This window comes from Sparus aurata, chromosome 10, assembly GCF_900880675.1.
Source record: "Sparus aurata chromosome 10, fSpaAur1.1, whole genome shotgun sequence".
Classification (NCBI taxonomy): Eukaryota; Metazoa; Chordata; class Actinopteri; order Spariformes; family Sparidae; genus Sparus; species Sparus aurata.
Window position 1 is genome coordinate 35,039,752 of NC_044196.1, and position 26,146 is coordinate 35,065,897.

Sequence of the window (26,146 nt, forward strand, 5' to 3'; positions counted from 1 at the left end):
GACTCTGTTAGAAGTTTGAGGTGAATCTGTCTTCACACAAGACGTCACAGATAATACATATTTAAATTAGTTTCAGTGGATATCCTGACACATGATAGGCTCCTCCTCTAGACATTTTAGACTATAGTCGTCTGATGATGTGGAGCAGTGTGAAGTATGGCTGGACAGTGCAGTTAGTAACTGTGTGCAGTTGTTTGCCACCTTTGTCAGGAACATGTCCAGTTTGTACAGTAAAAACAGAAGAGGAAGAAGCTCATCTGCTGCCGGTCTCACTTCCTCCTCTGGTTTCTACAGTATCTCACCACATGTGGGTCACACGGCTCGGCAGTGTAAACCGGGCTTCATTTGGAGAACTGCTCTCAGACTCACAGGCCTGTTTGAGGTTATTTCCACCCACAGGAGGGCGCTGTGGAGCTGTGAGTCAGCCTGGATGTCACTGTTCTGTCTCTGTTTGTGTTCAGATGTCCAAAGACAACTTTAACTCTTTTACAGCTCAACTTCACACATACAGCTGTGATTGTTCATGTCAAACTTATAACTTAAAGAATAGAATAATAAAGAAAATGTGTATTTATCATAGAGACGTTTGTCCACATCCAGGAAACTGATGATCTCAGATTTTACCGAGTAAAGAAGATTAATGATTTTAAGTTGTTTAAACGTTTTAGCTCGTACAACTTAGACTCATCAGTCTACTTTACTGTATTCATAATCGTGTGTAGAATATTATTGTATGATAATAATTCATCCATCAGTGTGTTCATCTCTTTAATATTGAGCTGGTACACTGTGAAATGTGGACAAAATTAACATATAAAGTACAAACAACTCATAATAAGTTGTTAAAAAAGCTTCTTATTTTAGTCAATAAAATCTAAATGTGTTATGTTACATCATAATTTATTGTGTTGTGTATCACATATTGTGTCATTAAACTAAATCAAGTTGTCAAATTAATGTTGTGGAGTAAAAACTACAATATTAGATCTAATTGTAGAGGAGCAGAAGTTTTAAAGAGGCACTGCGTAGTTTAGGAAGAGAAAATCTCAGAAACTGTAACATTTACACTATTAATGAGGTAATAATACAAACTCAGACATATTTATTGTTTACATAACTGAATAAACAAACTGTTCTTAAGGTCCCAGAACAGAAGCCAGAAGGGTGGCAGGGTCCGCCACATGTAAACAAAGTACAACAAATGAAAACAAAGGGAGTTTGTTTATTTAGTTTGTTTAATCATGAAGATGAATCAGTGACGAGTTTTCACTTCTGTAAAACTTCATGTTGCACCTTTAAGCAGCAGAACAGGGAAATACTCAAGCCAGGTACAAATACCTGAGTAACTGAGTAACTGAGTAACTGTGTTATTTATTAATATCTGGTATATGAGACAAAGTAAACACTCGGTTACATGAAGTCAGTGTTGGAGTTATTGAACAGTTGTATGCTGCTGTACACACAAAGCTTCCCCCTCGTTCACTCGTGCAGACACACAGCTGTGTGTGACTGACGCGTTCACCTTCACAGGTAAACTCCTGTTATGAGCGTCCTCATAGCCGAGAGGAGCTGAAGCAGAGCCGCCTCCACCTCCACATTCCTAACTGTTGCACAACCCAGCCAGCCCGGCACCGCGGGGAGGCCGGTGCTGCCCGGCAGACAGCAGGTGGCAGTACAGGACAACACGCAGCCACGAGGAGCCTGATTAAAAAGTACAGATCCTGGTTCAGTTCAGTCCCCCGGAGGAACATTTCCAGGGTTGTAACAGTTTGACAGCTGCAGCTAATCTCATCTGGACGGAGTGGAGTGTAATGAACGCAGCGATCATGAGAGCAGATTTGACTTCTCAGTCGAATCCATCTGCGTTCTGTCTGAATGCCTCAACACTGTAATCAGCACTTCTCTCTCACGCCCACATGATAGCTTTTCTCCAAAACACATGGACAATAACTGAGCAGTGTTATGGAGACAGATGCGTCTGGTCTCCGGTGGACCGTCGGACACTTCAGGCCCAAATCTGAGCTGCAGCGCGGTGGAGAGTAATCTGATCAAGTTTTTATTGCTACTGTTGACTGAGTCAGGCCTTTCTTATTAAAGTGAGAGTGTGTGCTGGTGTGTGTGGCGACGGGAGGGGGCAGTGTGTTCAGACACACACTGAATATCCTGTGTGTCTTTATACAATGTGGCTTTGTGAGTCCTTGGCTGTGCGTTGGAGAGAGAGATGTGGCTGTCACGAGAGGCAGAGAGAGAGAGAGGAGTGTTTGGGGTCTTCTCTTTCTCCACAATATCATTTCAACCAGCCGCTCGCTTTGTTCCTGTTTTAACCTCCATTGTCCCGTCCGTCTCTTTTCATAACCCTCTTTATTAAAAGGCCGTTATGAGTTCTTCTTTCAGCTGACAGCCTACGCCTTTTCCAAACTCTTCCTCCCCACCTGTACCTCTTCTTTCATAACTCACTTCCTTTTCGACACTCGTATTTCGATGAACAGAGAATAGGAGAGCCGTACATCCTTCTTCCTTCTTGTCAGACTGAACACAACAACAGTAAATGCCTGAACATGATTAGATCTCACGCTCGCTTCCGTTACATCTCAATGAATGTAAACTGTCCTGTCACCTCTCCTCCAGCTTCCTTTAAATCCCTCGCTTTTCTCTACATCTCTGTTATTAAATGATTCTTCCTTCTGCTCAGCTCGTCCTCTTGTGCGGGACGATCCCTGCTGGAAAACCAAAACCAGCACCAAACACAACATATGCTGGTCTTGCTGGTGACCACCATGTTGTGTTTGGTGCTGGTTTTGGTGCTGGTCTATGCTGGTTTTTCCAGCAGGGGAGATATAATGTTTACCATGTTCGCCTTCCTCAGTTTAGCCTGTTAGCCATGCTAAGAATTAGCTAATAAGCAGGTAAACCAAAGTGCAGCTGAGGCCTGATGGGAATGTGTGTGTACTATATTTTTCTGGCAGTCCATCCAATAGTTGTTAACCTGCTGGTGGAGAAAATCATTCAGGTCATCAGGCTGTATCCTCTGGGAACCTTGAATATTTCAGTTTCAACATTTTTATCGAATCCGTCAAGTGGATGTTGATATTTAATGTTGAGCTTTAATTTGTGTGTGATGTGATGCAAGAGGATCATCAAACTCATTCAGGTTCATCCTCTGGGGATCATGAACACATTTACTGCATTTCAGGGCAAAATCTCCAGGTTTCAAACACGTCACTAAAACCAAAAACCTTCCACATCATGGAGACAAAAGGAAAAGTCAGGCAATCAAGACGGTCGTCAGGATTCATCCTGTGGGGACCATGAACATCTGCCCCAGAGATACTTCAGTCTGGAACAAACTAAAAGCCAGCCGTCATTCACAAAACACACTCAGTATCTGACTTCTGATGTGAACACAAGTGGTGATATTGATCTGGTTTCACATGGCAGAATCAGAGCCTGCAGATCTCACCAGACCTGATTCTGGGTACAGAAAGAAAACCAGCTCATGTGTGATTGAGAGATGTGACTGGGCTGCGGTCAGACACCGTCCCGGGAAGCCAAACCGCTAACGTATAAAACGTTAAGTAGATTGTGAGAAAGTGAGAAAAACAGAAAGGAGAACCTGGCCTCACCTACAGTACTCTCAGGACAGAATGTGTTCGCTGCCCTGATTCCATATCGACTCCACCGTACCAATGAGAGCTGAATACACCTGTTGGAATGAGAGAACGGAGACGGTAGAAACACAAAGGAGGATCGAGGGGGAGTGTTTTGTAATATACGAGGGAGGAACAGAGAGAGGAAACCAGAGAGAGGCCGGGAGGAGGGAGGAGGCGCAGACGGCTGTTTGGCCAAAAAGATTTGGTGTGTGTAGTGTGTGTGTGTGGTGTGTGTGTGTTTGTGTGTGGTGTGTGTGTGTGTGTGGTGTGAGTGTGGGTGTGTGTGTGTGTGTGTGTGTGGATGTGGTGCATTGTAATTATGACACCAGAGAAAACACCAATATCTCTGCAGATGCAATTGGTGCTGCGCTGCGGAAGAGAACACATGTGCTGTGTTCCATTGTGGTGCGTGTTTGTTGTTGTCATTTGAGAGGGGTCGTGTGTAGTGTGTGTGTTGTGTGGTGTGTGTGTGTGGTGTGTGTGTGTGTGAGTGTGTGTGTGTGTGTGAGAGTGTGTGTGTGTGGTGGCTCCAGATCAGATTAATCAACAGGTCTGGACTCAGTTACACATACACACACACACACACATACACGCACACACACACACACACACACACACACACAGCTCAGACAGACAGAGTGACACATCCTCCTCAGTGCCAGTCGTTCGTCTGTCTGGCCTCCTCATCACCTCCTCTCACCTCCTCTCACCTCCTCATCACCTCCTCTCACCTCCCCTCACCTCCTCATCACCTCCTCATCACCTCCTCATCACATGTGTGTGTGTGTGTACACACACACACACACACACACACACACACACACACACACACAGCTCAGTCAGACAGACAGAGTGACACATCCTCCTCAGTGCCAGTCGTTCGTCTGTCTGGCCTCCTCATCACCTCCTCTCACCTCCTCTCACCTCCCCTCACCTCCTCATCACCTCCTCTCACCTCCCTCACCTCCTCATCACCTCCTCATCACCTCCTCTCACCTCCCCTCACCTCCTCATCACCTCCCCTCACCTCCTCATCACCTCCTCTCACCTCCCCTCCCTCCTCATCACCTCCTCTCACCTCCCTCACCTCCTCACCTCCTCATCACCTCCTCTCACCTCCTCTCACCTCCTCTCACCTCCCTCCCCTCCCCTCACCTCCTCATCACCTCCTCTCACCTCCTCTCACCTCCCCTCACCTCCTCATCACCTCCTCTCACCTCCTCATCACCTCCCCTCTCACCTCCCCTCACCTCCTCTCACCTCCTCATCACCTCCTCTCACCCTCCTCTCACCACCTCCTCATCACCTCCTCCCTCCTCTCCCCTCCTCCCCCCCCTCCTCTCCTCCTCTCCCTCCTCTCTCCTCCTCTCACCTCCTCATCACCTCCTCTCACCTCCTCTCACCTCCTCTCACCTCCCCTCACCCTCCTCTCACCTCCTCCCTCCCCACCTCCTCATCACCTCCCCTCCCCTCCTCATCACCTCCTCTCCCCTCCTCATCACCTCCTCTCACCTCCTCTCCCTCCTCTCACCTCCTCATCACCTCCTCATCACCTCCCCTCACCTCCCATCACTCCTCATCACCTCCCCTCACCTCCTCTCACCTCCTCATCACCTCCTCTCACCTCCTCATCACCCCCCTCCTCTCCCCCTCCCCTCACCTCCCTCACCTCCTCCTCACCTCCTCCTCACCTCCTCCTCACCCCCCCTCACCTCCTCTCTCCTCCTCTCACCTCCCCTCACCTCCTCATCACCTCCTCTCACTCACCTCCTCTCACCTCCTCCTCACCTCCCCTCACCTCCTCTCACCTCCTCATCACCTCCCCTCACCTCCTCTCACCTCCCCATCACCTCCTCATCACCTCCTCTCACCTCCTCATCACCTCCTCTCACCTCCTCTCACCCTCCTCATCACCTCCTCTCACCTCCTCATCACCTCCTCTCACCTCCTCTCACCTCCCCTCACCTCCTCATCACCTCCTCTCACCTCCTCATCACCTCCTCTCACCTCCTCATCACCTCCTCTCACCTCCTCTCACCACCTCATCACCTCCCCTCCCCTCCTCATCACCTCCTCATCACCTCCTCAGGGTCACGTGTCTCCAGCAGCTTCCATAGGTGGTTTCTGAGCATTTCTCTGGATGTTCTTTAGGTTTTCTCGTCGCCTGTTTCTGGGTTTGGTGGAGGAACAGCACAGCAGCAGCCAGTCAGTCAGTCAGTAAGTCAGCAGGCTGCAGCATAGCAGACATTCCTGCCGGGTGTAGTTAAGGAGCTGGAGAATGGTCACGGCTGCCAAATATCTGTTGCGCCGTAGTGTTTTTTTTTATGAGAGTCTGAGTCGTAATGTTGCTTGGCAGCAGGATTTGGACGGATTGAACTTCAGCTTTTCAGCCTCCTTTTGCTCTCACGCTTCTTAAAACATGATACGGCTGCCGGCGGGGGAAAGTTACCTGATGACTCTCGGCGGCTTCGATTACCCCACCGCCAAAACCTCTAAATTATTTCCTGTTTACATAATGCAGATTTAATATCATCATTCATAAAATATATCCTTCATCTCACGATCGGACCGCCTGGGCAGCGCAGCCTCTTATCCTCCATCGCTTCCAAATGACCTCTAAGCTGATTACTGTGTATTTCCAATGACTCTGATAAGTGCTGCCATGTTTTTAATAACATTACTGGCAGCACAAGTGATCCGTCACTGCTGACAGAAGGAAAACTGTTAAAGGAATTAAAAACACAGGTGATTTAAATATTAATACAACCCCTGATAATTATATTATTTATCCCTGCGGTGAAACAGAGATGCACGTTACACCATTTTTATTTATCCACAGTTTGACATTCTGTGAAATACAAAATATAGATGTATACAAACCCACAGCCTGACAACATGTAGCTTAGCCTAAGCTAGGCTACGTCCCAAGAATACAAAAAGAAATCTGCCTACAAGAACCTCCAAAGCTCACTAATTAACACATATATCATTAGTTTCATCTGCAGGCTACATAAACCAAAGTGTAAAGTCAGCTACATTTCTATGCTAGGTGTTAACAACAGATTTCGTTAGCCTGCGTTGTGCCAAGCTAAGCTAACTGTCACCAGCATCCAAAAATCATTGGCTAGGCTATTTCTGTTTCATGCTAGCTGACTTAGCTAGCTGATAAATTGCAGCATACTTTTTCCTCTTCTGCAATATTTTGACATATTAAATTACTGATGCAGAGAATTGCTATTAAACCAGCTACTTGCCTGCAGTCTTCATGCTAAGCTAAGCTACCTAGCGTCATGTTTAGCACAAAGCCATAGAGCGGTCTGATCTTTCTGACTGATCACGTGTTCAGTGGAGGCTGCAGGACTGAAGCCAGGCTCATTACAGAAGCACTCCACTGATTCTGCACATCAGGTCAATAATAGGAAGTAATCTATAGTCTGTGGATGCAAACAGCTGTAAAATGTCCTCTGTGGCTCCAGACAATCCTCCCAAAGCTCACAGAGATACTCACCCCTCCACATGTCGGCAGGTTATCGAGGCTGTAACGTTTAAACAGAGAGTCTGTTTAAAGGACGTGACTTCACGAGGAATGGAGGGTTTAATGAAAAGCACTTTAGAGCTCGTGTCCGCGTAACGTTTCATTCCTGACATCCGCGTCTTTTTTCAGTTGTTCCAAATGAGGACGGAGAGTTTTCTAAAGCCCTCTGACTTGTTTGTGTGACTGCTGTGAGCAAGATGTCGCTCGTTATCAGACATCCGTCAGTCTGGAAACAAAGAAAGATGGAGGGGACGCTCGTTGTGGACGTGACATCTGAGCTTATCACACAGAAACTGTGGAAGAAGACTGTCTGGACACTGAATGTTGTTGGGTTTATAGGAGCGTTGCATTGTGGGAAGTGTAGAATCGAGCATTCTTTGGAACTTGACTTGATACCAGGAACAAAATCCTGATATCTGAGCCTTCACTGCTCCGATTGTGACGATTCATTCGTCTATCTGCCTCTCACACGTCTCCAGACTTTATGGAGGTGTGATGATAAATCACCAGACGCCCTTTAAAGGTTCAATCAGCGGCTCGATCAGCCGTGCAGCACAGGAGCTTCAGGCCGCGGCTAGGCTGGTTAGCATCCAGCATTGAACTGCTATTTCTTCACCTTCTGCAGATATTATTTGTACATTTTTAAACTTAAATTCCTCCACACTTCCTTCCTTTAAGTTCCAGTAGAGTGCAAAACCTTCACAGTGATCAAAAACAATGTTGTTTCACATTTTCATGTTCAGTATAATTAAGCATGCTGTAAATTCCAGCAGGCAGAGGAAGTGAATTAAAACACACCCCTTTTCACCCAAACTCTGCCTCCCTCCTTCACCTCCTCCTCTCCTCCTCTTCTCCTCCTCCTCCTCCCTCGCTCTGCCCTTCTCCTCTCGGAATCATCTCCTGTTTGGTTTGTTTTTCTGTCTTTCTTTTTCCACAGAAAACATGCGGGGAGGAGGAGGAGGAGGAGGGGGAGAGGAGGAGGCGACGAGAGGGAGAGGAAGCGGAGAAAGTTAGGTTAGAGGAGGGAGGAGAGGGGGAGAGAGGGGGAGAGCAGATGGGAGGAAGGAAGGAAGGAAAGGATCTCTCAGCGCGATTAAAGGATTCTGCATAAACAAACACAGATAGGAATCAAAGCCTGTCATAATAATAATAATAATAATAATAATAATAATAATAATAATAATAAAGAAAGGGGGAGTTTTTCCAGGCGCGCCCCCGCGGTGCGTGCACGCGGACAGGACGCGGCGCGCGGCAGCAGCTCGTCGGTCGGACCGTCTCATGTTCTTCAGTCCCGCTGAGGTCCAACTACTTTTAAGGTCGGTGTCGGAGGACAGAAACTTTCCCCTCCCTCGGTCCTCCAATTAACTCCCGGAAGAAGAGGACGAAGAAGGAGGAGGAGTAGGAGCGGGAGGAGGAGAAGAAGAAGTAGAAGTAGGAGAAGAAGAAGAAGCTCCCGCGGGTGGAAGTGGAAGGAAGGAAGAGCCGTGTTGTTCCTTCCGAGGAGTCCAGCTCGCCGCAGCCGGGTTTAGGCGTTGGCGCCCGGGCAGGAGTCCCTCGCCATGGCCGGGGCCAAGCCGGGAGTCCACGCGCTGCAGCTCAAACCCGTGTCCGTCCACGAAGCGCTGAAGAAGGGAGGCAAGTTCATCAAGTGGGACGAGGTGAGGACATGTCGGAGTCTGTTTCCGCTTTGTGTAACTTGAAAGTGAAAAGACTCAGATTGCTGTGTGTCGGTGACAGCGGGGCCCAGGTGGAGGCTCCGGGGGGACGGTGCAGGTGTGTCCCCGCCCGGCTGTCAGCCCAGGAGCCCCGCACAGCCCCGCACAGCCCCGCACAGTTTAAACAGACTGCGGTGTGTAACCCCGCTGGTCTCTGCCGCGCTCAGCGTGTTGTGTTGACTTCTGGTCGAGCCGGTTTTGCTCTGGCTCGGGTTCAGCTCTGCTCCCTGCTCCCTGAGCTCTGTGTGTGTGTGTGTGTGTGTGTGTGTGTGAGCACCTGTCCGGGTCTGCAGGTGTGGAGGTTACCTGGACCTCTTACAGCTCCACTAACAGCTTCACTCTACTTCACACTCTTTAAAGCAGTTCTGTAGTTCTGTGTCTCAACAGTTTCATTCTGTTTAACTTTGTTAGTTTGTGGCGGACCCTGCCACCTCTCTGAGAGCAGCTGGTGTAACAGACCAACACGTCTCAGTGTGAGTTGTCACGTCACTGATGCTGTAAATGTGGAGTTATGAGTTTGAATTTCTAATTTATGTCAACACGAAGGTTTGTGCAGCGTGTGCGTAATAATCATGGTTGTGTGTGTGTGTGTGTGTGTGTGTGTGTGTGTGTGTGAGCGAGCAGCCATCAATGATTAACAGAGTCGCAGGCTGATCTGGATCCTAACTGGAGGCCTTGTGTCTTCCATTTGGAAACCCCTGTCTTGGATTTACAATGCAGCTGCATGCAAGTGTGTGTGTGTGTGTGTGTGCATGTGTGCATGTGTGCATATGTGTGTGTGTGTGTGAGGATCGTCGGTCCATAGTTCCAGTGTGGCTGTTATCATAAGTTTACTTTGCAAATAGGAGCTCAGGTGTGGCGTTGACCCAGAAAAGAAGTGGCTGCAGACGACTTATTAGCAGCAGCAGAGCCACACACACACACACACACACACACACACACACACACACACACACACTGTAATGATCGTGTGTGTGTGTGTGTGTGTGTGTGTGTGTGTGTGTGTCGGGCCTCTGCAGGGTCTTGTCACGCTAACACTGAATGTCCTTTTGATTTCCTCTCCTTCTGCGCCCGCTCTCTCACACTAAGTCGCTCTGTCTCCACGTCTCTCGGAGGGAATTCCCAGGAAATGGTTGTGCTGGTGATTAAGTGTGTGAACACTCGGAAACATGTGGATGCGTTCTCCTCGACTATCTTTCATCCCGCTGTATTTGCTGTTTCCCACTAGAATCAACAAATGGCTTATGGAGAGAGAGGGAGGGAGAGGACGGATGTGGTGGAGATTAGAGAGGAAGATGAGGCATGTTGGTGTTTTGGGGACCAGAAGAAGAAGAAGATGCTCCGTCATTAAACTGACAGCATGCAGATCTGACCTCCAGCCAGTCTGTGCTTACGTATGTTCTGTAATGAAGTCTGTGGGGAGGGTCTCACCACCATCATCAGATTAATTATGGAGGGTGTCGCTGTCTGAGCAAAGAACAGGACTCTAACAAACTGGCTGCAGCGTATCACCAGAAAGTTGAAGTGTCCAAATAATGCAAAATATTCCAGTGTGATCGGTTCCTCACGTCCTCCGACAGACGCAGAATATTTAACAACAAGAGAAAAAGACGGAGTGACCGACCCGTCTGTCCGTCCCTCCTTCTTTACCCACCAGTGCTGACATACATACTAACTATTAAGATTCTTACATAAAGATCCTGTAAATCTGACGGACAGACCCTGAAGGTGTACGTCCTTCTGTTTGTCTTGACGACATCATGTCAGTTCCATGATGTAAATGCTGTGCAGGTCGGTCAGTGAGTTGGTAACACGGTGTCATCTGGACCCGTCTCTGCATGTGGAGGTCTCGGGGTGTTCGAGGGGCAGCGGGGCCTCCTGCAGGAGGTGTTTGCCCTCCTCCAGTCCACCAGGAGCTGAACGAAACACGCATTTGATCGTCAGTGCACAAATAAATCAAACGCTAAATATTCTGTGGTTCTGGCTTTGGACTGTGAGTCAGTGTGAACGTGAAACTTTGAGCTCTGGGGAAAGTTTGCATGGAGTTTTCATTGATGAATCAGGTAGTTGTGAGTTGCCGCCTCTGTTTAGTGACACGTGCTTCACAGCTTCTAATAATCCTGTTGATTCTCACAAAGCGACGTGTCAGAAACTCTCTGCAGAGACGGCAGGAAGCAGATCCAGAATATAACTGAGTGTAAAGGAAAGACTGTCTGCAGGGATTATCAGACATCAACCCATTAATGAGATGTGATCTAACCTGCGACCTGAGAGGTGAAAAGGAGGAAGCTTGACTGGTTAACACCGTTAAATTCTTCATGATACGTCTTGTTAATATGGCGTGTGTGTGTGGATGGTATGAAGGCAGTTTCCAGGGTACACGGTGAGAAAGTCCATCTTCTACACGTTCAGAACCGGTTCTGGAGGTCTTCTGTTTGTAACTGAGCGTGAATCAATCTGCCCTGTGTGCAGGGAGCAAAGGAAACGTTTGCTACGGGGATAAATGAAGGATCGGTAGCGTTTGGTTCTGATCCAAGTCGAGTTGATAAGAATTTATTATGCTCTCTGTTTCCAGGGGCGCCGTGTAGTTTTGGAGAAACTCAGAATTTTGGTATTTACAATAATAATGAGGTAATAAGACAAACTCAGTAACGTTGTGTTGTCCATAACTGAATAAACGAGCTGCTCTCAGAGGAAGATGAGGTCCAGAGAACGATGTTAGCTAGAGAGGTGGCAGGGTCCGCCACATATACACTCAGTAAAACAGTATGAAACTGTGTCGTTATGTGGCAGGGTCCGCCACATATACACTCAGTAAAACAGTATGAAACTGTGTCGTTATGTGGCAGGGTCCGCCACATATACACTCAGTAACACAGTATGAAACTGTGTCGTTATGTGGCAGGGTCCGCCACATATACACTCAGTAAAACAGTATGAAACTGTGTCGTTATGTGGCAGGGTCCGCCACATATACACTCAGTAAAACAGTATGAAACTGTGTCGTTCTCTAAGGTCAGTTTGTTTATTCAGTGAATGTTCAGTCAGCGCTCGTTCCAAGATGTCTTGATGACCACGACACTTAATAGGTGTCATCTAATAAAAGTGTTCACGTGGAGCTCAGCGGTTCTGATAGCGGTTCTGATCCACTCGGGACGCCGGGTTTATTTTGGTGTCTGTCTTTGTTCTAACAGGGACGACAGTTGACCAATGAGCTGCTGTCCCAAAAAACTCTGCGTATTCCTTTAAGGATTCAGCAAAGTGAGAACAGAATGGGGACAGACAGAGGAGAGCCCGAGGGCGCGGCGCAGTGTTTACATGACAAACCCCACGTTTGACCCCGTCCCCCTCTCTTCACCTCCGTCCCCCTCTCTTCACCTCCGTCCCCCTCTCTTCACCTCCGTCCTCCTCCCTGTCCGTCCTCCTCCCAGTCGTCCTCGTCTCTTCACCTCCGTCCTCCTCCCTGTCCGTCCTCCTTCCTGTCCGTCCTCCACACGGCTCATTTCACCTCCTCTTCCTGCCCTCGCTCTCTGATCCTGTCCTCATCTGTCGCCGTGCTGATGCTGTCGTCGTCCAACACACTGTCACACACTGACTCATGCGGGGGGGTGGAGGAGGAATGCACTCCAAGCTGACCATCTTTCCTCTGTGTACACACATGTGCTCACATGTTTGTGTGTGTGAGTGTGTGTGTGGTGGTTTTGTTCTGGGTGTGTGTGCGCTTCACGTTGAATGACTTCCTGTTCGAGCTTGTTGTAAGGCTCCAGAGCCAAACCATTTTCCTCCTCCCTCCCTCCCTCCGTCTGCCGCTGCTCCGCCCTCTGCAGCGCGGCCACAATTCAATTTAAGTGAATTCCGACTGGAATTCAGTTAAAATTCCTCCCAAACAGCCAATTAAACAAACAGAGACAGACAGCTCGTCTGCAGAGCTGCTGGGCTCGCTGCCATTGTTCCGCTCCTTGATATAAATCATAAACGTACACAAAAAGCCAAATAAATCCTCCTCCTCACACCTTCCATCAGCAGAGCGCACTTCATTTGGAGTTTGTTTACGTCGCACAATTAAGAAGTAAACCTCGGCCTGAAAACAAGTCACACAGGATGAGTAATCCTCATTAATAGGAAAACATTGAATGGAGGCTGGAGACGCGTCCGTGCTGCTGCTGGTCTCAGTGTTCATCAGCACCGTGCTGTCAAACCAGACCGAGCGTTCACTGACATCCTGAGCTGACACGCTCAGAGCCACGACAGAGTTCATGTCTCACTCACATAGCTGGAAGGAAACAGCCGAATATGTAGCTCTAGGTTTGGATGTTTTCAGTCTATTTAAAGTTAAATCATAGTGCGGATGCTAAAGCAGGTTGTAAAAGGAACAGTTTCACATTTTGTGTGCTTCCTCGATCAGAGTTGAATAGCGACTAGTCGGCATATCTCAGCAAGTCTGGAAAAAAGGGAAAATGGTTCGTTATAAAGCGTAAGGACACACAGATTTCTTGCATATGTGAAGTCGTAATTTATTTCCTGTTACATCGTTTTAAACAAGCAGAGGATTTGTTAATCTGCCTCTGTTACATGTACGTGTCACAAGTGTTCAATAAGCACATTTAAGGAATCATTGTGTGTGTTTATTAGCTAATATATTGACATCTGGGTTTCTGCTGCCTGATATCAGTATCGATGTCTGTCTGCTCCACCAGTGTCAAACATCACCTCCACCTGTACTGTAGCTCAAGATCAAGTGAGGAAACTTTTCTGGGTCAGTTCTTTAGCTTGGATCGGCACCAGATGTTAATGGGGTCCATTCTGGGCCGAGAGCCGTCCTGTTTGTTCTCTCCTCGAGCCGAGGTGTAAGAATTAGAAATGTTGGACTAAAAGAAGCTCTTTTCCTGCTTCCTGTCTTTTAGCTGTTAAGCTAACAATGTGGTAACAATCTTCTCATCTAACTTTCAGCAAGAAAGCAAAAGGTCAAACTTTTAGTTTAATGGCTCCATTGTTGACCTCAGCTCTCAGAATCACACGCTGACCTTTATTTTATTCTAAATCAGATCCAGCAGATTTTCTTTGCAGTTTTCTTTTGCGTGACTAAAATCTGATTTTTTGATATTTTGTCACCACGGTTTTATGACTTCATTCTCTTGAACAGTTTCTGAGAAGTTGAGTGAAAGAGTTGAACCTGTTACAGACGTTTCTCCCTGTGCATGCTGGGACTTGTCGAGCAGCTCCTTTTTATCAGCCCGTTTTCTTTTTCCGGCTCGGCTCTGAGTAATCACTTTATATCATGTGGTGGAATTTGTTTACGATGCCACAGCGCTGATAGCCGGGATCCACTGTGGAGGCTTCAGTAACTCTTTTCTCCCCCTGCAGAGGAAACAGAGTCAGCGTTCACACTTCACTGAGCGTGTAAATATAGTTTGTGTGTTTTTGATTGTCTTATTTTTACTTTCCACCTTCATTGAGGATTCTCAGGGGAACTGTGTGCATTTCTGTAAGTGGAACACATCCGAATGAAATGTAAGTCAGTGTGAGATGCTTTCATAACGGCTGGGGAAGCGTTTGTTTCACACCTGAGATGTGACGGCCAACATTTTGAATCGGGTCTCTTGTGTAAGCAGAGGTTCTGTGTCGTCCCGACCTCACGGGAACACAACGGGCTCCGCTTTTGTGCCGCTTCTTCCTGCACTTTCAGAAAAGTGTCTGTCTGCGTTCGGCACTGGAGGGATGAACGGAGCCTCAAACTGTCCTTATGTAAATGTTTGGGAGATAAAGTTAGAGGAGGAGGAAACGCAGGCTCGTGTGAGTGTTTGACGCCACGCCGAGAAACGCTGCCGACATCCTGACAGAGTGGTGAGAAACAGGACGGATGAAGGATGGATGGAGTGAAGGAGGGAGAGGTGGAAGGTCAACCACAGCCACATGTGAAGTGTGGGACTGACATCTGGACTCCTCCTCCTCCTCCTCCTCCTCCTCCTCCTCCTCCTCCTCCTCCTCCTCCTCCTCCTCCTCCTCCTCCTTCACTCTGCAGTACTTTAGCTCCGGCTGCGACGTGTTCACCTCACTGTGTGTCTGTATCTGATGTGTGTGATCTCTTCCTCGTCTTTTAGTCTCTGTCTGCTTCCTGTCTTCGCTTCCTCTCTGTCCTCTTCTTTCTTTCCATCTCGTCCTCAGTTTTGATCTGTCTGGTCTACGATGGTCAAAGGTTGTCCGTTCCTACGAGCATGTGCACTAGAATGGCCTAGTTATTTTAGGACCAATGCGTTTTTTGTTTTCTTAAAATCAGAATTCTGTACGAGCAGTTTAAACGTCTATAACCGCAGAAAGTGAAGTTATGCTCTCTTCACATCAGTTTTGATAGGTGGCCTAGTCGTGATGACCTCGTGGTTGCGTTGCCAAGATGGCTGCAGAAGGGGAAGACGTACCTTTAACGTATTTGACGTTGAATCCAGAGTGACTGAAGGACAACGGAGAGGCTGAGCAGGGATGTGGGAGTCAGTCTATATAATGACATCTTCTGTATTCTTTTTAAGTTCCTGGACACACATGTATGTTATTGTTATGAACAATAATTTTGAAAACAATTTGAGAATGATTTGCACGACAACACACTGCAAACCTGAACACCAACATATTATGAGTCAAAGCAGCCACATCAGCTACAGTCAACAACAGCCGGGAGATGAAGTGGGAGAGAAATTCCCCAGACTCCCTTAAAAAATCACCTAATTTTGTGAGTTGCTGAATTAGGAGACACTTTATAAACTTTGGATAATGCTGTGTCCAATAAATTCTTAATTATTTGGGCATTCTTGTAAATTCGGCATGTGTTATAATCTTGCTGCTGCCCCCTCAGCACACACAGCTCCTGATCTGACTCCATGCTGCTACCCGAGCTTGTTGAGTACCATGGACGAGCTCTGCACAGAGGCGGGCGATGGAAAGCTGCGTCAACAGCAAACATAGTTTCTGTCTGTACCACAGATATCCAGGCAGATAGATCAGCGGTACCGAGACACACAAACTGGATCGGATCGCTTGCAAAGAACAGTGCAGATGAACTTAAAGGTGCAATACTTAAAAAGTGCCAACCAGTCAGCAGAGTAATGCTAACTCCTGCTAAAGGTTTTCTTTTAATCCATGACTGTGGGTGCTGTTAGCTTGTTAGCACACTTAGCTGTGCAGCTAGCCAGACTACCAGGGGACTGTTGGTGTTTAAACCACTAGCGCAGGAGCTATTTCAGGTATGTGAGCTAGCAGGTTAGCATGCTAACTTCAGATGATATCTCTTCAACACAATGCAGAGACATCTTTGATGTCAAAACTGCTATTTTTTCACATTCTGCTAATAGTTTTAGTTTAACAGAGACACAGGGGGAAGTAATTCAGACCGCCACCTTTCTGAAGTTGACACACATTGAATGTCTTCATAATATGTCATCGGTGGTTGTCGATGGCGTTTATGTAACCAGACATTTCCTTTCTGCCGTCTCCAGCCGTGGCATGATGGGCGCTTGCAGTTTGTTCACAACTTGTGACATCAGCAAACTGGTCCTGATTGTTTTGTGCTTGTGCCAAAAAAAAGGACCATAAAACATGCAAACAAGAATCAGAACAGCCTGCTCCTGAGCGCCAGCGTGCTAAACGTAGAGGCGTGTGGGGCCAAGGCGTGTTGGGATCGGGCCTAAATATTAACCACAGCTATCTTCTAGTTTCTTTCTGTCTCTTCTATATTCTATATCTGATTCTCCCTCCCGGCCTCACTCCGCCCTCTTTCCTCTCTCAGTTGGGTCCAAAGGTTACCTGCTGTCATCAACTTTTGCCATGTTGCCAAAGCAGCAGCTCAAACACACTCACGCTAAGTGCACACTGACACTCACTGAACACACACACACACACACTCACACACACTCTGAGCAGCCACTTTTATGATTATCTGCAGCAGCGGTTTCTCCTCGTCTCACGTTGTACAACACACTCACAGGACTGCAGAGAGGCAGGATATATATATATATCCTACATGTGTATTTGTCAAGAGGGGCTCATTAGCCGCCGACCGTCCACCTCTGACTCGGAGGGTGGTCCGTCCACTCTCTGTGTGTGTGTTTGACATTACGGTCAGGTAATGAAGGTGTTTGTCGGAGGGTCAGGACATCTGGAGGGGGTCTGCAGAGGGAGACGTGGGCTTCAATCAGTCATGGAGGAAAAAGTACTAGTGTTGGAGAGGGAGTGAACTGGAGAGAAAGGCAGACATGAAAGAATGAAAAGAAGGGAAGTTAGCAAGACTTGAGAAGGTTTCTACACATGGTGGATAATTGGGGAGCGGGGTGAGGTCCAATTATAGAGCAACCACCCACTCAGACACACAAAACACTCCAGAGGGTGCATGATAATGGTGGACAAGGTGTGTGTGTGTGTGTGTGGAGGGCACGCACTAATGACTTCCTGGTCAGGGTCAGGGGTTTTTAAACGCTGTTACAACGACCTCGAACAAGAAAGTAGTGAAAAGTGTGAATTAGAGTTTTGGTGACGTTCAACTGACTCGTTTCGTCCAACAAACACTCAGAAAGCTGAAGATATCAGATCTGTACCACATTAGGAACAATGGAAAGTGGCAAGTCCTCATATTTTGGAGTGTTCAAATCCCCAAATATCCCAGAAATTATTAACTGTTAAAGGTTAATTAGACAGAATAAGGGGAGGAGTTAGACGAGCATTTCCCGAAAGCAAGGCTTCATTAGAAAGCAGCTGACAGGTATGTAAAACTCAGCAGGTATGACATGCAAATAAATCAGACCACAACTCTGTGTGTGTGCGTGTCTCTGTGTGTGTGTGTGTGTGTGTGTGTGTGTGTGTGTGTGTGTGTGTTGTTATATTACAGGTCACATGAGCCCATAGATCACATTCCTCTGGGTGGATGTGTATATGTGCGTTTGTGTGTTTGGTCCCATTGGAAATCCCCATCAGCTGTGTGTAGCAGCAGTGTGTAGCAGCAGCAGTGTGTAGCAGCAGCAGCAGTGTGTAGCAGCAGTGTGTAGCGGCAGCAGTGTGTAGCAGCAGTGTGTAGCAGCAGTGTGTAGCAGCAGTGTGTAGCAGCAGCAGTGTGTAGCAGCAGCAGTGTGTATCAACAGTGTGTAGCAGCAGTGTGTAGCAGCAGTGTGTAGCAGCAGTGTGTAGCAGCAGCAGTGTGTAGCAGCAGCAGTGTGTATCAACAGTGTGTAGCAGCAGTGTGTAGCAGCAGCAGTGTGTAGCAGCAGTGTGTAGCAGCAGCAGTGTGTAGCAACAGTGTGTAGCAGCAGCAGTGTGTAGCAGCAGTGTGTAGCAGCAGCAGTGTGTAGCAGCAGTGTGTGTGACACTGGATCCGTCCCGTCGGACCATCATTGGATAAAAATGACACAAAGGCAGAGAGAAGGTTAACATGAGTGACATCATCTGAGCCTCTTTAACTGCTGACGTACTTTTGTATTTAACAGATCACTGTTTGAAGCTAGAAGGGTGGCAGGGTCCGCCACATGTAAACAAAGTAAATCTGTGTGAAACTGTGCTGTCAGTTTGTTTATTCAGTTCATTCAGTGGTGAAACTGAGAGAGTTTGTTTTTAATTTATTTAGCAAGAAAAAAAACAGTCAATGAAGATTTTTAATCTTCTGATGTAAAATTTCTTCCCCAAAGCTACACAGTGCACCTTTAAGAGACGAGCCTGCAGAGGCTGTTCAGACTCAGGGTGGGTCACACAGTCCTTCAGATAGATGGATACAACACAATAAAACCTCCAGTACATCAAAACATTTCTGACCACTGTTGCTTCATTGTTTCCACACCTAACCCATCCAGGTGACTCAGCTCTATGACACCAGCCAGTCTTACATAATGATGATGTATTTGTGTTGCAGCGAGATCTACTTGAATTAGCATGCTAACCAGTTAGCCCTGTTCCAGCAGCGTGAACACACGGTGCACCGAGCTCCCAGTCTACACTGCTAGCTGTACAGCTAACTGAGCTAACTGAGCTAACTAGCTGACAGTTAGCAGCAGCTAGTGGTTGTTCTGGTGATGTTGTCCTGTATCTGTTCTGAGTTTGAATTTGACAGAAATCCAGTTCTTACATGTTGTAGATTTAAAACAAAATGTGAACAGAAAGGATTTTTAATGAACAAACGCTTTTTAAATTTCTCATAACTTTGTCTGTCCTGAGAGAATGAAACTTCATATAAACCTTACAGAAACAAAAACTAAACTACGGTATAAAACAATACTATGGATCAGCACATCTCCATATTCTGATAGCTGTGACTTTGATAAACTCCAGTCTGTTGCACATCAGCGGTGGATTTGTATGTGGATCCATGTGGAGCGTAACGTGTCTGATTCAGGATGAAGAGACTCTGATCTGTGTCAGGACTGCAGCTGGTTTATTAAAGGATATTATCAAACTATTACTCTAAGATTTATGCAGTAACTTCTGTCTGCATTAACAATAAATGTGTCTTCTATCAATTTCAAATGCACTCGAGCATGATTGTTGAATCTCAAGTGAGCCAAAGTTATCCTGGCCGTAGTCCAGAGCTATATAGTGATACAGAGCGTATGAATGGACCGGCATCGACCCGCGACCGAGCGTGCCGTACAAACGGGTCACACAGAGGTCGAGGTCGTTTCTCTTCACACAGTCGGTGCAGAGTTTCTGTGTGAAATGATATTTCTGCCGGCGCTGTTTAAAGCATAACCGTGTGTGTGTGTGTGTGTGTGTGTGTGTGTGTGTGTGTGTGTGTGTGTGTGTGTGTGTGTGTGTGTGTGTGTGTGTGTGTGTTATACTGGATTTCACTGAACAAGTAGAAGTTGTTTGTTTTCTTAATATTAAAATGAAACTTCAGTGTCTCACGGTGTCGTAACCCTTTTTATTTATAAGGTGGCACAATGTAGTTTGGAGAATACATTTAAAATCATAATTTTAATATTTACAACATTAATCAGGTAATAATATAAACTCCATAACTGAATAAACAAGCTGTTCTCAGAGGAAAATAATGCCCCATGATGCTGTTTGAAGCCAGTGGCAGGGTCCGCCACTTCTAAACAAAGTACAACAGTATTTGTTTATGCAATTTATTCAGACAAGAACACAAAGACAGCCTGTTTATTCAGTTTGTTTATGCAAAAAGCAAAAAGTCCACACAGATTTTTGTCCTCTGATTAAAACGTCTTCTCCAGAACTGCACAGTGCTCCTTTTTAATAGAAGCTGCCAGTTTGAAGAATCCAGTCTGACTCCAGTCTGACTCCAGTCTGAGTCCAGTCTGAGTCCAGTCTGAGTCCAGTCTGAGTCCAGTCTGACTCCAGTCTGACTCCAGTCTCACTTCAGTCTGACTCCAGTCTGAGTCTGAGGTGGCCTCAGGTTGATTTAACAGGAGCTGAGCGTGTTGAGCAGCTACAGAGAAACGTTAGTCTCATTTGCCTCTTGAACCAACATTTGATTTGCAAATGATTTGCAGAAGATGCGTTCAGTCGACGGCACACTCGTCTCTTCAGATCATCGGAGCTGTTTACAGTTTGACATGTGCTCATCCTCTGTTGACTCAGAAAATCACATCTAGCACACAAAGGATAAAGAAACACTCAGGCTGCATTACAAGTTAAATAAGTGCTCAGGGTTCAGTGAGACCGGCATCTGATCAGGTCACAGCCGTGAGATGTCAGTCATGGTGTGTTAGTCCTCCCAGTGAGTAAACAGGTCATGAGTTCGGTTATTTAAAGTGTAACATGGGCTTCACATCTGAAGTTAAACGCAGAGTTAAGCTGTCGTTCTATAACTGGCTTTTATATGAAGCTGGTCGGTGGAGTCAAGCGTCTCGCGTCGCTCATTAAAGTCTTAAGATGTGGTTGGATTCTGCTCTGGTTCTCCACTCCTGACCTTTTCTTCTGATCCCACTCTGTTCATCCTTCTTAAACAATCTCTTTTTCCTTCCTCTGTTCCTTCTGTCCTTATCTCACTCCAAACGTCTCACTCCCTCTCTCTCCGTCAGCCGACCTTGGAGCCTAAACTCAAGGTATGTTTAGTTTGAAATGTACTTTAAAACGTACATTTCCTGTGTTAGTGGGCGTCCAGTTAAAGTGAGGAGGCCTCTATAAGCAACAGTCCAGCGTTTAGGTAAACACACTTCTTCTCCTTCTCCAGCTGAGACTGATGTTACATGTAGAGCTTAAAGACCAAACACGCTCACAGTGTTCCAGAAAACACAACGACATTTCATAAAACACGACCATGTCCCTGAAATGTTACTGTGTTTTGACCTTCAGGGCCACCGTACTGTCCCACTTCTTTTACGTCACAAAGGAACTGTGTGCTTTTTGTTTTGTTTGTCTGATCTTGGGAAAGTTTAGTGTGGGTTGCCGGGCAGATCTTTCTCTCTGACCATCTGACGGTGATGATGCTGATGCTGATGCTGATGATGACATGTAAGCATGAGTCATCCGTCACTGCAACAACAAACAATCTGGATCATCACTCTTGTTTCCCAGGATGTCTGGACTGTACGTCCGTCTGCTGGACATGCGTATGACTGCTCACCACTGTAATTACAGAGCCAGTAGCTGCGTGTGTGTGTGTGTGTGTGTGTGGTTATCGTAACTTGCGTATGACTCCATAATGATGATGCTAATGACATGTCGAGGCCGGCTGCCGTGGCATCATTATGCTACATGAATGAGATGGTCATGCCGGTCTAACTCTGTGGTTTCCAGCGTTGAAACAGCTGCTGCATGACACGTGCACACAGACACAGAGTAGCTGTCTGCCTGCCTGTCTGCCTGCCTGTCTGTCTGTCTGTCTGTCTGTCTGTCACCATAAAACAACAGGTATTCTGTACGGCTGTGAGACTTTCGACACCAGAAGTTATCTTTAACGTCCACAGTGGAATTTGATCATTTCCTTCACTGCACGTATAAACTAAACACTGGAACTGTTTCTTAACATATCAAATATAGCTGGTAGTCACTGATTAATACAACTTTGGAACTAAATGAATCAGGGCCCCTGAAGGAAACCTGCTGGACGTAATAAGAAGACGACAATTAATTAAAACTCATGATATACAAGGTGACGAGGCACAAACGAGCCCACAACTCGTTTAGGTTTCAGAAACTACTTCTGCATCTGTGGTGCTGAATCCTGAACACATCCTCCGTTCACTTCTCGTCTGGTGTCTTGTTTTCCCATTCGGAGGCATGACTTGCTAGTTTTCTCCGTTTAGCAAGAGAACAACAATAGCCTTGTTCCTGATACGCTAACAGAGCGTTGGATTGATGCCTTCAGCGTTAGTAAGACTGAACTTTGAATTCCAACAGATCTGATCAGATCATGTCCGACTGACTGACACGTAGGATCGAACAGTAATGTGAGAACTGAATCGTCCTCGCCAAGTTGATTATTCAAACACAGCAACATGGGAACAATGTCACCAGACTGGTTGAGAAACATGAGCACCAGACAAACTTATAAGGAAGATAAAAGTTGAGAAAAATGTACTCGGCAGTTTCCTGGTTCTACCCAGTTCAATGAGGCGTTTTAGACGTGCTAACGTTCAGTAACACCTGTAAATAAATGGTTTATTTACTGTAGATAAACTGCTCGTATGATCATCTGAACACATGTGTTTACCTGGTCAGATGTCATCGTTATAAAGGTGCTAAAACTGAAATTAAAACCCAAGTTGTAATAAATGATCAAGTACCCTGGTTATAAAACTGGAGCTCACCATCTCTGTACTTGCTAACGCTAACTGTAACCATCGTGCCTCACGCTAACTTAAACTCTAACCTAACCATTAAAACCACGTCTCGACCTTCCAGCAGCTGCTTGACGCGTGACGACCGGTCAAAATGTCCTCGCTCTGTGGTTTATAATCGACAGTCCTCCCTCAGTGTGTGTGTGTGCAGTCGGAGGTGAAGGTGGATCTCACTGTTCCTCAGCTAACGTCTCTGTTTCTGTTGCCGTCTAGGAGCCAAACAGCGGGCCCCCCACCCTGGTGACCCTGAAAGTCGACCCAGATGGATTCTTCCTGTACTGGACTGGAGGGTCCAACCTGGTGAGACACACACACACACACACACACACACACACACACACACACACACACACACAGTATCCACGACAGCACACATGATGGAGTACAAATGGACCACGCTGAAACTGACCACAATGGATTTTTAATGCTCCAACAGGAGAGTCGGAGTGGATCTCATGTGTGTTGGTTTGCTTCAGCTCCACCACACAGTGCTGCTCTCCTCCGTCCTCCTGCTGTTTTTTTAAAATCCCTTCTTCCTCCTCGTCTCTCTTCGCGTCTCTTATCGTGGTTTTGTCCATTAGTCCATTAATTCATCCATTTCCTCCTGATGTCTTTGTGGTCTCCATCTCTTTTCTGACATCCATCTTACTCGTACTATCTAACAGTTACCCTCCCTTCTCTGTTTGGTGGCTGTGTGTAAGCCATTAGTTTGGTAATATTGGATTTGGGCCTTCAGCTGACATCACTGTACAGAACCGTGCAGTGGGTCTGCAGGATGTGGTTGCACAGAGCGGCTGTGTTAAAGGTGTTTGAATATTCATTTCAATATCCACTTTGGATGATGTTATTCTTTGAGATCGACATTTTCATAAACAAATCCCAAACGTCCACATGTGTGATGTGATGCCGGCCGGGTCAGAACACCTCAGGAGAACTCTTGGATCAGATGATATTTCAGAGTGGATGAATTAACCCGACCCGATCCACCATCACTCTCTCTCTCTCACACTGTCCCTCTTTTTATTTCTGGCTGTCTATTTATCCAAAAGGCATGTGAGGAATGACCCGTCGATGGCCAATATTATTACTGTGTGTGTGTGTGTGTGTGTGTGTGTGTGGGTGTGTATAACCGACAGATGCTTTAAATACTCGTCTTCTTCCTGATGTCACGCTCGTCTCTGCACATGCGCGGCTCCATGTGTTATTGAGATAATAGGCCATTTGTCGCCCGAGGTGCGACCGTGACACTGTTTAGTAAAAGAGTGAGACCACCCGTCGTTGAATCTCTTCATCGCGGCGATCAAACGACTCCGCCGCTGTTTTATAAAGACACACGGCTTTAAACAACAGATTCTAGAGCCGCTCGATCAGTCTGTTCTGTGTGATTGCAGAAGCCCAGTTGTAATATCTCTTAAACTGACCGTGAGATGTTTACATACTTGGACTGAGCCATGCAAATGATTCATTTTCATACAGCCGAGTCAGATTTTATCTTGAAACATAAAACAATTCCCCAGTGAAAGCAGCTTCCGGCTGATTCCCTTGAAACTCGCAGAAGAAGCGGTGCCACCTCATTTGCCTTTTGTGCTGCAGTGTTTGGCTTTTCTTTCATTACTTACTGGCTGCGTTTCATCTCTGTTGTTGTTGGCGTGACAGAGCCGGATTGCGGTCGCTGCTCTTACTTCAGTAGCGGGAATGCTGCTCGCTGCCGGCCACTGCCACAAAAATGAAATACACCCTCCAGACCACCCAGCCAACAACAGGGATATGTGGGAATTTAGAGTTTGGAAGGCGGCAGGAAATAATAATAATAATGGTGCTCACTGCGTTTAATTTAAATGTCCTAAAAGATTAATATTGCTGCTGTAAATGTTTTTATAAGATGTTTTTAGTGGTTACTGTGGTCCTGAAGCCAAACTGTGAGCTGCAGCGTTGGTCTCAGTTTCTATAATGACCGTGCAGGTTGAAGTTCTGCTCAGAGGAGCTGGACCAGCGTCCTGCAGGTCTGATGAAGCGTCCTGCAGGTCTGATGAAGCGTCCTGCAGGTCTGATGAAGCGTCCGGCAGGTCTGATGAAGCGTCCTGCAGGTCTGATGAAGCGTCCTGCAGGTCTGATGAAGCGTCCTGCAGGTCTGATGAAGCGTCCTGCAGGTCTGATGAAGCGTCCTGCAGGTCTGATGAAGCGTCCGGCAGGTCCGATGAAGCGTCCTGCAGGTCCGATGAAGCGTCCGGCAGGTCCGATGAAGCGTCCGGCAGGTCCGATGAAGCGTCCGGCAGGTCCGATGAAGCGTCCGGCAGGTCTGATGAAGCGTCCTGCAGGTCTGATGAAGCGTCCGGCAGGTCTGATGAAGCGTCCGGCAGGTCTGATGAAGCGTCCGGCAGGTCTGATGAAGCGTCCGGCAGGTCTGATGAAGCGTCCTGCAGGTCTGATGAAGCGTCCGGCAGGTCTGATGAAGCGTCCTGCAGGTCCGATGAAGCGTCCGGCAGGTCCGATGAAGCGTCCGGCAGGTCTGATGAAGCGTCCGGCAGGTCTGATGAAGCGTCCTGCAGGTCCGATGAAGCGTCCTGCAGGTCCGATGAAGCGTCCGGCAGGTCCGATGAAGCGTCCGGCAGGTCCGATGAAGCGTCCGGCAGGTCTGATGAAGCGTCCTGCAGGTCTGATGAAGCGTCCGGCAGGTCTGATGAAGCGTCCTTTTTCAAAGTGAACGTGTGGTGACTTCAGTGAAGCTTTAATTCAGCGTCGTGGCTCCCCGGAGATTTCAAACCAGAGCTAGAAAGAAAGAGGACACGCCGGCAACACAGATATCCAGCTATTATTAATGAGAACAGTTAAATACGCTTTCACACAGATGACAAGGGTATTCTGGATGGAACCCACTTCTCTGAATAGAGATACCCAAAATATTTGATCTCCAGTGCAGTTTTTATTTTTGCTGCTCTGCTTATACGACCTTAGATGAGAAACGGTGGTTTTAAACTGGCGATCTCTCCGTTCAGAGGCGATCAGACAGATTCAGGTGCTCGGTGAGGAGGTCCAGAGGTCTGCAGCCCAGAAGTGTCACGACAGGTCTGTTTTTACGATGCTCGACCTGCTGAGAGGATAGAAAGTTCCTCTTTCTGTATCAAGGTGAGAAGGACGCAGCACTGACGTTGCATTTTATTTAGGACAGGAACTCTGAAGCATGAACGCTCGGCCCCGCTGGATTTGAGTTTCAGGACATCTGAGATACACACCAGGATGTAACTACAGTGAAACGGGGGAAACCACGTCATTCCAGTGAAGTAACACAACTAGTAAAAAAAACTCTGTTCACTGAGATCTGCGTTTAGTGTCGGGAACCGAACTGAGTGTCTGTGAATGTTTGTGATTGGAGCTTATTCAGTGATGATGTCATTGACCTCCGCTCTGTCCGACAGTAAACAAACCAAAGTTCAGTTCAGCTCACACACGTTAGCTTTTTATACTTCTGTCCGA

General features: G+C 46.9%; 1 protein-coding gene across 3 annotated transcripts in view; it reads left to right on the forward strand.

Annotated features, from left to right (window-relative positions):
* Window positions 1-8,248: 8,248 nt before the first annotated feature.
* Window positions 8,249-26,146, forward strand: part of plcb3 (phospholipase C, beta 3 (phosphatidylinositol-specific)) — a 51,641-nt gene continuing 33,743 nt past the window's right edge. For 2 of the 3 annotated variants that reach the window (XM_030432002.1, XM_030432005.1), the window contains exons 1-3: window positions 8,249-8,843; window positions 20,912-20,935; window positions 22,886-22,972. In XM_030432002.1, coding sequence (XP_030287862.1) covers window positions 8,745-8,843; window positions 20,912-20,935; window positions 22,886-22,972 — 210 coding nt within the window. In that variant the 5' untranslated portion in view covers window positions 8,249-8,744. The remainder of the gene's footprint in view (window positions 8,844-20,911; window positions 20,936-22,885; window positions 22,973-26,146) is intronic. The other variant, XM_030432003.1, reaches the window with a different exon arrangement.